The following is a 12,848-nucleotide window of genomic DNA, read 5'->3' as shown; positions in this document are numbered from 1 at the left end:
TGGCCCCCTGTTTAGAAAGTTTGAGGACCCCTGGTCTAGCTATTAAGTTCAAGAGTCACTTGGATTAGTTTTCTTCTACCTTTAAGTGTGTTTATGTTACTCATTTGAAATATATTTAGGTTCATTTATTTCTGCTGATATCCCATCTCTCCCAGTCCTTGTTGATTTTAATTTTATTTGAGTATATAACGCATTTAATGTAGGTCTCAGAATTAAGTCAACACAAAAAGTAATTCATTCTGTCATTTCCCCTTCTTCTATTCTTTCCATCCTATTTCCACTTAGTAACCAATTTCATTAGTTTCTGGTTTATCCTTTCTGGGTTTTTTAAAATATATTTTTATTGATTTCAGAGAGGAAGGGAGAGGGAGAGAGAGATAGAAACATCAATGATGAGAGAGAATCATTGATTGACTGCCTTCTGCACTCCCCCTACGGGGGGATTGAGTCACAACTCAGGCATGTGCCCTGACCCGGAATCAAATTGTGACCTCCTGGTTCATAGGTCGATGCTCAACCACTGAGCCACACCAGCTGGGTCTTCCTGGGTTTTTTAATGCAATAATGAACAGATAGACTCTTTCACACTTTACTTTTTTCACCTAAAAATATACGCTGAAAATTACTCTATTTCAGTCCATAGAGGCCTTACTTATTCTTGCTTCAGGCTACATAGTTCTCTATTATTTTGATACCATAGTTTACTCAGCCAGTATCTAATGTATGACCATGTGGTTTGTTTCCAGTGTTGTTGTTGTTGTGTTTTTTTTTTAAATTACAACCAGTGTTCTAGTGAATAACCTTGTGCATATGTATTTTCATATTGTTACCTAACTATAGTGTAACTTCAGGGAAAATTCCTGGAAGTGGGGTTGCTGGATCATAAGGTAAATGCAGGATGAAAGGTAGTGCTGGATCAAAGTTTAAAACTACTTATGTAGTTTTGTTGGATATTGCCAAATTCTCCTCTGGGCATGCCTGTTTCCTCCCTGTTCAACAGACAGGGAATTTGCCAGTGTTAGGTGAGAAATGTGTGCATCCTTTTAATTACAAGTATGAACAGTTTTTATTTAAGAGTCTTTTTTATATCTATTAAAAGGTCTGTTTATATCTTTTCTTCATTTCCTATTGGGACTTTGGTAATTTTGACCCCTTCAATTAAAAAGAAAATTTTTAGGCATCTGAGTCCTTTTATCTGTGATATATATTACAAATATTTCCAGTTTTTCACTTACCTTTTGACTTTGTTCATAGTGTTTTTAAAGATATTGCTATGTAAAAGTTTAATATTTTATCTAGCCAAATCTTTCTATCTTTTATTACATCTGAATTTTGACTCATAGTTAAATAACATTTCCCTTCACCCAGGTTTTAAAGAAATTCACATACCTTTTCCCAGTACTTATAGTTTTACTCTCTAAATTTCTGATCAATTTGGAGTCTATTCATGTATATTGTGTTATGTGTGGATCTAATTTTATCTTTTTCCAAATGGCTAACCATTTGCCCTAGAACTTCTTATTAAAAGGTTCCCATGATCAGAGATGTCACTTTTATCATGTACTAAATCTCCATATGTACTTAGATCTATTTATGGACATTCTGTTCCATTTGACCAGGATTTGGCCAACTATATTCTGCTGGCCAAACCCAGCCCTGTTTTTGTAAATAACGTTCAATGGAGCATGTCCACACTCATTCATCTACACATTGCCTCTGGCTGCTTTTGTGCTGCAACAGAGGAGCTGAGTGGTTGTGGCAGAAATTGGAGGCTTTCACAGCTTACAATATTTACCCTCTGAGTACAGGAGAGGCTTGCCCGACCCCTACGTTGAAGTAATTGTGTATTTACCTACCACAAAAGTACCTCATTTTTAGTTAGAGGGTCTTACAGTGCATTTTAATGTCTTGTAGGGCTTCATCTCCCCTTGTAGCTTTTCTTTCTCCATGTTGTTTTTTTTTTTTTTTTCTGAGTAGTCTTACAAGTTTATTTTTTCCATGTGAACTTGAGTATCAACTTGTCTTTTTCCATAAGGAGCTTTTTGTGTGATTGTTGGGCATGTGTGACATTTATAAATTAGGGTGAACTGTCATTTTTATAATGTTGAGCTGTCTTGCTGAAGAACAAATTATGAAGAAAATAATAGAGAAACTTATCCAAGAACTAACCAATCCACAGCATGCATCAAACCAACCAGTTTCACAGGGAAGTTGTAGCAAATCTTCAGAGGACACTCAGCCAGAGCTTCATAAATTGTTCCGCAGCATTGATTTTGAAGGAACACTTTAATTCTTTTTATAGGAATTATTTCTAGTTTATTATCTTTTGATCAGAGACCATTATTAGTTGACTTTTCTCCTTTATGAAAGTTACTAGTTCTTTGTGAAGTACCTGACCAGTTTTAATAAATTTTTCATGTGTGTGTGAAAAGCAGGTTTAGTCTCTGTTAATGCTTGAAGGTTGACATGTTTAAGATCTGCCTACCTTCTTAATTATATTTATTCTTCTGAACTTTATTTCTTGTTCTCTTGATCTTTCTTATTGGGAGTATCTATTAGTATATTTTTAGTCCATGTCATTTTGCATATCCTTTGGTTTCTTTTCAGGGTGTGTTTTCTTTGCTCTTTTTATTTTTAAAATTTCTTTTGAAAATTAGGAAGGTTTGTATTTTTGTTCTATTGATTAGTCTTTACTTAATATTTTTAAATGCCTCTAATTCTTGGTTTCTTATTTAATGTCTTAACTTTATCTTTAATGGTATTCTTTACTTGTCACCTATTTCCTATGCAATAATCAGAGTTTATTTTTATTTCTTCTTTCTGATGCCTTCTTTCAATTTTTAAGTTGCATTATTTGTACTTTATTAGAATGTATGAAATATTCTTCTGCCCTCATTTTCATCTTTGCTTTATTCTTAAGTCCATAATTATCTTAAATGTGTATCATTAAATTTTTTGCTAAAGTTTTCCAAGTCTTCTCTTTGTTACTCAAGAAGGGCTCAATAGATACAAAATTCCCTGCCCTGTTACTTATTAAAGACTATTTTCTATTGCCTTTGGATATAAAATCACTGCTTTACACTTTGTTTACTACAGTTTTTGCAGCATGCTGCTCCACTAATGCCTTGCTTTGAATGTTGTTTTCAAGTAGTTTGATGCCAGTCTAACTCATTCTCATTCTCATTTTCTCTCTCCCTTAAATTACTTGGGACTGGAGACTGTGAGAAGTTTTTTCTTTATCTTTAAAATCTAATTTTCCTAGGCTATCTCTTGGAGTTTAATGCTGTAGCCAATTTTTTCTTAGTATCTGGAGACCCTTTTTACATACAGTCTGGTTTTAAAGATATTACAGCTTTATTGAGATATAATTTACATATCATACAACTTAGACACTTGAAGTATACAATTCATTGATTTTTAGTGTATTCACAGAATTGTGCAACTATCAGTGCAATCAATTTAGAGCATTTTCATTACCCCAAAATGAAACCTTTTTAGTTGTCACTCCTCATTTCCTCTCATTCAACCCTTGGTAACCACTTGGATTATAATTCTAAATGTCATTTCTGTTTATTTTAGTGTGTGTGTGTGTGTGTGTGTGTGTGTGTGTGTGTGTGTTTAGAAACTCCAATTATACATAGGATCTTCTTTGTCTTCCATGTCAACTACTTTATCTCTGTCCCATTTTGCTTTATCTCATTTTTATTCTCTTACATTATTTTCCTGCTTTTTGTCAATGCCTTGTTATATTTTTCATTTGAATTTATCATTCTTGGGCATTGTAATTTACTTTCATTTATTTTGTAACTAGAGGCCTGGTGCACGAAATTCGTGCACAGGTAGGGTCCCTAGGCCTGGCTGGCAATGAGGGCTGATCAGGGCCTTCTGGCTGCCGGCCGGGGCCTTCCTTCGTTCCGTGCCGCCCCCTGGTGGTCAGTGCACGTCATAGCGAGCAATTGAACTCCCGGTCTCCTGGTCGAACTCCCAAGGGGACACTTTGCATATTAGCCTTTTATATATATAGATCTTTTAATTATTTATTTGAGCTAAACCTTTTTTTCCCCATTTCTTTTTGCAAATTTTGGAACATTTCTGCTCTTAAGTTTTGAATATATGATTCAAGACATATATATATATATCCCTCCTATATTAGAGAGAGGTAATATGCAAATTGACCATCACACCATCACAAGATGGTGGTGCCCACAGCAGGGGTGGGGCCGGCTGCTTTGCACGCTTGCCGCCAGAGTCCTGTCAGCCCTGCTGGGGGCCTCGGGTCCTCCTGCACCCCCCACTGACTGATGTTCAGGCAAGCAGGGCCGGCTGAGGCACAGACAAGCCTCAGGTGGTGGCTGCCCAGCTGCCCAGGGCCGGCCCGAGGCGCAGGTAATCAGGGCCGGCCGAGGCTTGCGTTGCCAGCAGTGGCAGCAGCAGAGGTGTTATGGGGGCATCACCTTCCTCTGATCACTGGTCGCCTTTTGCCCCTGAGGGCTCCCAGACTGTGAGAGGGGGCAGGCTGGGCTGAGGGACCCCACCCCCCCTCCAGTGCATGAATTTTCATGCAATGGGCCTCTAGTATATATATAAAAGGCTAATATGTTAAGTGTCCCTCTGACCATCTGACTGGCTGCTATGATGTGGACTGACCACCATGGAGCAGACACTCAATGCAGGAGCTGCCATGACACGCACTGGCCATTTACAAAGAAACAGGACCGCGGACCTGGCACCGACAAAGCAACACTTGGCTTCCCCCAAGTGGGACACAGGTCCCACCACCACCCTGGAGCGACACCCCACCAAATCGCAGCCAATGCTGCCAAGACCCTTTGGCGCAAAATGCGGCCCACTGCCCAGCCCAGCTCGGAAATGGTGGCTGTGGGCGCCGGGTAATGATGTCACGTAGCAACACCTGGCTTCCTCTCCCTAGCAACTAGCTTCCTTGGAGTTTCTTCAGCCCAGGAACCCAACTTGCTTTATAGCCAGGTGCAAACATTTTACACTTTAACCAAATGACTGTGAAGTGTTTTCACGTGCCTCATCTCATATGATCCTCACAGAAGTGAGTAGGTAGATTAGAGACTCAGTAGAATCCTATATTCTTTTCATTAGCCAGAAAACGGAGATTTAGAAAGTTTAGAAACTTGACCAAACTTAAAAGAAGTAAGAAATGGTGGGACTTGAAAATGACTTCAGGTTTTCTCACTGCACAAAATATAATCAAACACTGCTGCAGTTAAATACTTTACCCTTTGTTCTCCCTGCGTGATCTATAATAATAATCTGCTTCGTGTTGATATTTACTGCTGTGTTGCTGACATCTACCTGAAAGAGAAGTTGGGGTGCTTCTCTGGGCTGGGAAAGTTGAGCTAAATTAGAAAGCAGGTTTATCTAATTAAGCAAGTTTATCTAAATATATATAAAGCTCTGCTGGTGCCATTTGCACACATGTTTTTCGATTTGTCATTGTCGATCATGAATTTGGTTGACACTTGGCGAATAGTGATATTAAAATATTTCCTTTAATTAATTTCCTTTCAATGTGCACAAATTTGTGCACCAGGTTTCTAGTTTAAAAATAACATTGAATGCTTGCTGGAGCATATTTAATTCAGTTTGGAGTAACTCTTTTTGATCAGATTCAATAAAAGCAGAATGTCATGATGCACTAAGGCATACATTGTATACAATAAGATCACTTCTCTCATACAGAACTAGCATGATAGCATCTATGTACTGTCCTTAGGAAAATTAAGGAAATAGTTACCGAAGTCCTCTTAATTATCTTGCTGCTACATGATTTTTTATAATGGATTTAAATGTAATAATTTTTTATTTTTATTACATTGTAGAAAGAAAACTGTTTTTCTCCCCTATAATAGTATTAGTGTGGAGGGAGGAGAAGAGAAGATTTCTAATGAAGTTTAGTGGTAGCCAGAGTTATTGTATTAAAAAGTCAGGTGTTCATAGATGCATCATGGCTTTCTTCCTTCTTGAGTTGCAAGATTAGTATTAGAGCTAGGGGCTGCTTTTTTGTCTAAGCTTGTTCCTTCTTTTTCCAAATGAATGCTTTGGCTTTCCAATGATCTCATTGTCTCAGCAATGTGTTGGTAAGGTTTAGTTGTAAGGGGAAAGAATTTTAGGCTAGATTAGGGGCCTTGGTGGAATTAATAAGAACAAAACAAAGGTGTTTGCTTTGCCTCTGCCAGTCATTATTCTATGTACTTATCTTTGGCAGTTATGGCAAGTTGTAATTGGCAAACTGGATTTAGACTTTTCTGCTTCGCCTGATCTTAAATATATAATAATCTCTACCTGACTTCTAATTATATTTGAGATTTTCCTCTGTATCCTAGGAGGCTCTATCAGTTTTTTAAAAAAAGGTCCATGGAAAATCAGATGGTTTGGTCTACTTGATTAGTCAAATATGAAAAGATGTTAAAAAATTTTTTTCCCTTGATATACTGTGGTGTTTTATTTAGTACATAAAAGCACACATTATCCTTTTTATACATTTTGCCTTCTAGTGATTCTAAATCACTTTTTAGGTTCTTTATTCAATGGTTTGACTTGAATAAGGTTCTCCTTGCAATGATGACTGCTATCCTTTTACTTTGAATTTTCCTGTTATATTTTTGCTCATTCCTTTTAGCCTTTTGGTGTGATTTGTCTTATGCTTATCTTTGTGGGCAGGGGAATGCCCAGATTCAATTTCATTTTATTTAAAAATGTTGGTTGCCGCCTACTAAATTGATTTCGTAGGCTAGAGCCAGGAGTTGGAAAACACCTAGATGTATTTTTCTATATGGAAAGTACAGTGAGTTCTGAGTCGAACCAACCTAGATCTTGAGTGTCATGTCTCTCATTTACTAATTTGTGTGACTCTTAGTTACTTACTTCTCTGTTCCTGTTTCTTCTGTAAATTTGGAATATTTACTTATATATATTTTCTGAAGATTAAAGACAATGTATTAAACAAGCCTAGTACAGATACTCAACAGTTAGCTAATAGCATTTTTTATTATGTATCTGCCATCCTTAATGTCTTAAATCCCCAAATTTAAAAACACATGGGAAAATGGCAGAATGCCTCAATGGCTTCCAGATCCTTTGTAGGTTTCTTTCTGCTTCCTCTCAGGAGTAAAGAAGCTTTGTGTATGAAAAATTTTACATTTATATGCATTTCTCATCATGAAACTCAAAATATAGACTTTGTAGCACTGTAAAAGTAGGAAATGTATTCCTCTTACCTAGCTAGCTCTTCAAGTACATAATTTTCTAAATGAAATGTAGTCTGTGTTAGTTGGTGGCACCTACTGGCAGAGATAGATCACTGCTTAGAGCTGTTCTGCCTACATGCACACTAACCCACATAGCAGCCCGGGAAGGATGATGGGGAATAGGAAAGAGACAGTGGGCGTTTCCTTTGTCTCCCAGAGTATTTATTTGTCTGGTTAAGTGGGAGGAGGAAGGAATTCTACCATGCTGCTGCCCTAGTCCAGTGTTTGCCAATATGTGCTGAGCTGAGATATTATTAGAGGGGGGTGTCCATATCCAACAAACTTGGGAAAGCTAGGCTCAGCCAACTTAACCTGACTTTAATTATGAGATGTTACAGAGCCTTTGCTGTCTTAGTGAGAAGTATATTATAAATGGGGTGGGGATGGGGCTTGGTCAGGGGTGGGGAGACCACTCACCCAGCACACAGCATTTGTCAAACTTAATTAGACCCTGGGACCCTTTTCCCTCTGAACATTTCTGTGTCACCTGGAATTCCTTTGGAAACGATCCTCTGGTCAGTGTAGCTTGAGAGCAGCATTTCCCATTGGCATCTTCTTTTTTTTTTTTTTTTTTTAATTTCTTTATTGATTAAGGTGTCACATATTTGTCCTCATCCCCCCATTCCCATCCCACACCCCTCCCCACGGATGCCCCAACCCCCTGTTGAACTTAACCGTTGGATAGGCTCATATGCATGCACACAAGTCCTTTGGTTGATCTCTCCCCCCTCCTCCCAACCTCCCCTATCCTCCCTCTGAGGCCCGATAGTCCGATCGATGCCTCCTTGTTTCTGGTTCTGTTCTTGTTCCTCAGTCTATGTTGTTCATCATTTCCCCTAGATGAGCGAGATCATATGTCACTAGAGATATACTTATAAGAACTGAATGTGAGACGAGCAATAATAGTTATGCTGATAGGCAAATGAATCAGTCTGTAGTGAGTTTCTTTCTGGACCAACAGTTCTTTTGAGACCCAATTTCAATGTCCACCAGTTCCTTATGTGTACATGTCAGCACTGACCCCTCTGCTCTGGATGGTGGACAAATGGTGGTAACGGAGGTCCGACTCCCTCTGGTTTGGTCTCGGCCGGACCCAGGGGCACGGCTTCACCCGGACTAAGGGGCACGTGGCCTCACCCAGACCCAAGGGGCGCGTGGCCTCACCCGGGCCCGGGACCCAGCCTCACCCGGATGGATCCAGGGGCACACGGCCTTACCCGGACCCAGGATCCGGCTTCACCCGTACCCAGGGGCGCAAGGCCTCACCCGGGCCCAGGGACCCAGCCTCATCTGGGTCCAGTGTCGCGTGGTCTCACCCGGACCCAGGGGCGCGTGGCCTCACCCGGGCCCAGGGACCCAGCCTCACCTGGGTCCAGGGGCGCGTGGCCTCACCTGGACCCAGGGGTGCGTGGCCTCACCTGGACCCATTGGCATCTTCTGAAGGCTCTGGAAGAGAAGGAGCAGGCATTAGTTCTCGTGGGATTTGGTAGTTCTTAAGTATCATGCATTGGATGGAGTCTGTTGTTATGGTACCAGTGCGGATTCCTTATTTAGGATGATGCACTACCTGGACCACATCATCTGGCCATAGCAGTGATTTTAAAATAGATACACATAGATTTCCTGGGGAACTTAAAAAACAGCAGCAGGCGTGCCTGGGCTCTGTCCACTCAGGTCCGCTATTTGGTCAGACATGCTTTGCTGTCTTATTGCATTTGGAACACCTTTGAGATCTAATGGAAGCTCTGGATTGTCTTTCTGGAGGCATGTAAACACACCAACTTTTGTTCATGACTTCATGATATTTATAGCCCTCACCCACACCCCAGGCCCATGGATCTCTAGTAAGAACTCCTGAATTAAATTTCCCCAAATATGAATTTAATGGCAAGCAGGACTTTAGCCCAGAATTTAGATATCTGTGTACTTGGTGCATTGGTTGGCCATGGTGAGATCAGACTGTATTTGAAGAAATTGCATACTGTCACAGGCCAGAGAAGCCTGGAGAGAGAGAAAGGCCAGTCCTGAGATGGGGGTGATTTAGTGTGTCTTCCCAAGGAGGCAAGTTAAGGAGCTGATACCCTTAGAGCAGTGGCTCTCAAGGGAAGGGGGCAAGTTCCACCCCCTCCTACCCCTCCCCTGACATGTGTCAACTGGAGACATTTTTGGTTGTCACCATTAGGGTGGGGGCAGGGTGGCTAGCTTCTTGTAGGTAGAAGCCAGGGATGCTGCTAAACATCCTGCAGTGCATATGAGAGCCCCACACAACAAAGAATGGTCTGGTGCCATGTCAGTAGTACTGAGGTTGATCTGCCTTAGAGCCTGGCTGCTTCCTCCTAGACTGTACCTTCCATCCGTAGTAGTGTCAGAATAGGAAGGGCTGCATTTTTATTTACATGTGATGCTTCTTGGTAGAGATGCAGGAGGAAAGAGATGATGATGAGATGGGTAGGAAGTGAATAAGCCAGGTTGGTTTTTCAAAGAACTTTCCTTTCCCAGAAGTGTTGGAGACTTAAAGAGCACGTCAACTCTCAGACTGGCTTACCTCATGGCTCCATGTGAGAATTTGGATGTAGGAAACCACCTTCTTTTTTACATGGGAAGTTTATTGTTTTCTCTTACCTCACTCTTGACCTGTGACCTTTTGTCAGTTATACCTGTAAGGAATAAATGCCAAAGGGATTTTAAAAAGTGTGGCTTCTCTAAGGGAATTTTTTATTTTTGCCACTTCTTCTTATTCCCACAACCTCAAATAGCAATTTGGGAAAGATGATGGGGATAGAAAAGGTATATATTTTATTTACCAAAAGTGGGCTTTTCTTTTGTTTTCCAGAAGTATTTGTCCTGTGAAGTGGGAGGAGGAAGGAATTCTGCCCTGCTATGGCCACTGTAGGATGTTTAGCAGCATCCTTGGCTTCTACCTACAAGAAGCTACCCACCCTGCCCCCACCCTAATGGTGACAACATTTGTTATCCAGTGTTGGCCAATATATGCTGAGCTATTATTAAGAGATCCTATCTAATAAAGAGGGAGTATGCTAATTGACCCTCACACCATCGCAAAGATGGTGGTGCCCACAGCCAATAAGGAGGGAATATGCTAATTTACTGCCACGCCCTCAAAGATGGTGGTGCCCAGTCCCCTTAGCCCCACTGGGACGGCAGGCACCCGGCCGCTCCGTGCACCTGCCTCCGGAGTCCCCCAGTCCCCTTAGCCCCCCAGCTGCCCAGGGCCGCCCGAGGCTCAGGTAACTAGGGCCGGCTGAGGCTTGCGCTGCCAGCAGTGGCAGCAGCAGAGTTGTGATGGGGCATCGCCTTCCCCTGATTGCCGGGTCACCTCCCTCCCCTGAGGGTTCCCGGACTGTGAGAGGAGGCAGGCCGGGCTGAGGGACGCCCCCCCCCCCCCCCGTCCAATGCATGAATTTTCATGCACTGGGCCTCTAGTATTATTATAAAAGGAGGGTCCATAGCCAACACTCAGGAAAGCTAGGTTCAACTAACTGGAGCTGATTTTTAAACTATGAGACTTCCAGAACCTTTAGCATCTTAATGAAGTGTATTGGGGGGCATGGGAGAGGGGCATGCACTTAAGTACATGGCATTTCCTAATTGTAATTAGACCTTTTTTTCTCTGAGCATCTCTTGTGTCACCCGGAGTTCTGTGTGGAGATGATGCTCTGATCAGTGTCACTTGAGAGCAGCATTTCCCTGTGGCATCTTCTCCTGAAGGCTCTGTTAAGAGAAGCTGAAAGATAGATATGGTGAAGGAGCTCTTCCAGCCCCCACAGGGCTTTATTAAATACAATTTTATTACATTGTATATCGTTAGCCCTGGCCGGTTTGCTCAGTGGTTAGAGTGTTGGCCTCCGGCACGAAGGGTTTCAGGCTCGATTACCGGTCATGGACCCACGCCTTGGTTGCAGGTTCCCCAGCCCTGGTCAGGGCACATGCAGGAGGCAACCAATCGATGTCTCTCTCATGGATGTTTCTCTCTCTCTCTTCCTCCTTCCTCACTCCTTTCCCCCCCTCTCTAGAAATCAATGGAAAAAATATCCTTGGGTGAGGATTTTTTAAAAAATTGCATATATTTATCCACTTTTATCAAGTCTTACCTAAATAGTTGCAGGTTTGTTTTTTTTTTTATCAGAGGGGTTGTTTCCTTCTCCACTATATAAATAAAAACCATTAATCTGTTTTGGAATGAATGAGAGGAAGAACTAAATTTTCTTACGGCAAAAACAGTTGTTTCTTGTGTAGTCTATAGGGACTTCTGACTTTTTTTGTTTTCTCCCTGAGGAAATTATTAAGGTGGCTTAGGTTAGAATTGCTCTGGCTTATTCAGGCTCCTATTTCACAAGTTTTTAGTTGAAAACATTATACATGTATACATATATCTTGTACATTTCTTGGGGTGCCTGGCGACATGGGGGCAAGACCTTCTCACACTTCTTCCACTTCACATGCTCAGCTCTTCATGTGTCTAGCCATTCTTTCTTCAGGCCACTCTCTTAGAACCCAGGACATTGTGACATTGCAAGGATGGCATTGTAACTGCCAGTCAGACTGAGGAGCTGATGTACTGAGTCACCGTCCCTCTTGATTCATTTCCATAATGAAACCTGCCAGCTTCATTAATCTCTGGATCCTTCAAGCTAGCAGTAAAAGGAAAATTACATGGAGAGAGAAATACTACGTCTGCTACCCTAGTCTCCACCTCCTTCTCATTCAGGATCATTTCTTGCTGCCACCGCTCTAGACCCGTTTTGGACACTTGGACACACTGCCTTCCTCACTAGCTCATGGTTGGTCTCACATATGGAGCCCTGCTCTCCTGCCCCCGCCCCCACTGCAGATCTTGGTGCTTTGGGCTTATACTAGTAAGTACTTATTGAGGAAGTAGGGTTTTCTCTATTGACAACCATCTGGAGGGAGCCATTCTGTCCACGTGTGAGGTTAGAAAAGCATTAGAAGGTACCACTTGGGGGAAAGTAGCATCTTCAGAGCAGGGCATGACCAGATTTAATACCTGTTCAACATACCAGCTCTGGGCTGGGTATCCTCAGCCCCCACAACAACTCTGTGGTGTTTGTCCATGGCTAACACAACTTGCTCAGGATCCCCCCCCCCCCCCCTTCTTCCTCCCCCTCTCTCTCTTTCTTTCTTTCTTCCTTTCTTTCTTTCTTTCTTTCTCTCTTTCTTTCTTTCTTTCTTTCTTTCTTTCTTTCTTTCTTTCTTTCTTTCTCTCTCTCTCTCTCATATATGCGCGCGCGCGCGCACACACACACACACACACACACACACACACACACACACACAGTGAGTGACCAGATCTACCTTCTCTCTGGTTTTCAAAGCCTTTGGCCTTCCCTTGATCTTGAACTCCATTCCTGCCCAGAACCAGCTGTGTGGCCTGCAGAGCAGAGCAGTTTTCAGTGCAGACTCTGCCATTCCTTGCACTGGGCAGGTTTGGAAATAATGTATGGGTCCAAACATTTTACAACTTGAACATAGAGGGAAAATCTCAGCTATAGGCTTCTCCCCTAAAGGCAGTAGTAAACAGGATCCTGT

General features: G+C 41.9%; 1 protein-coding gene and 1 long non-coding RNA gene across 8 annotated transcripts in view; one reads left to right on the top strand and one right to left on the bottom strand.

Moving 5' to 3' along the window:
• Positions 1-12,848, top strand: part of FBXW11 (F-box and WD repeat domain containing 11) — a 101,616-nt gene that overhangs the window by 50,819 nt on the left and 37,949 nt on the right. Inside the window, exon 1 of one of the 7 annotated variants that reach the window (XM_028154591.2) lies at positions 12,073-12,157. The exons of the other annotated variants lie outside the window; for them this stretch is intronic. Coding sequence (XP_028010392.1) covers positions 12,080-12,157 — 78 coding nt within the window. The 5' untranslated portion in view covers positions 12,073-12,079. Of the gene's footprint in view, positions 1-12,072; positions 12,158-12,848 lie in introns of those variants that run through there. 7 annotated transcript variants of the gene reach the window in all.
• LOC114233745 (uncharacterized) lies at positions 8,274-11,556 on the bottom strand. The gene is made up of 4 exons (XR_008556441.1): positions 11,393-11,556; positions 10,902-11,025; positions 9,826-9,937; positions 8,274-8,726 (listed from the first exon to the last, which is right to left on the bottom strand). It is a non-coding gene; the product is annotated as an uncharacterized LOC114233745 (long non-coding RNA).

The sequence above is a fragment of the Eptesicus fuscus genome, chromosome 6, assembly GCF_027574615.1.
Source record: "Eptesicus fuscus isolate TK198812 chromosome 6, DD_ASM_mEF_20220401, whole genome shotgun sequence".
NCBI lineage: Eukaryota > Metazoa > Chordata > Mammalia > Chiroptera > Vespertilionidae > Eptesicus > Eptesicus fuscus.
The sequence above is the reverse complement of the archived record's forward strand: the minus strand, read 5'-3'. Positions and strand labels throughout refer to the sequence as shown.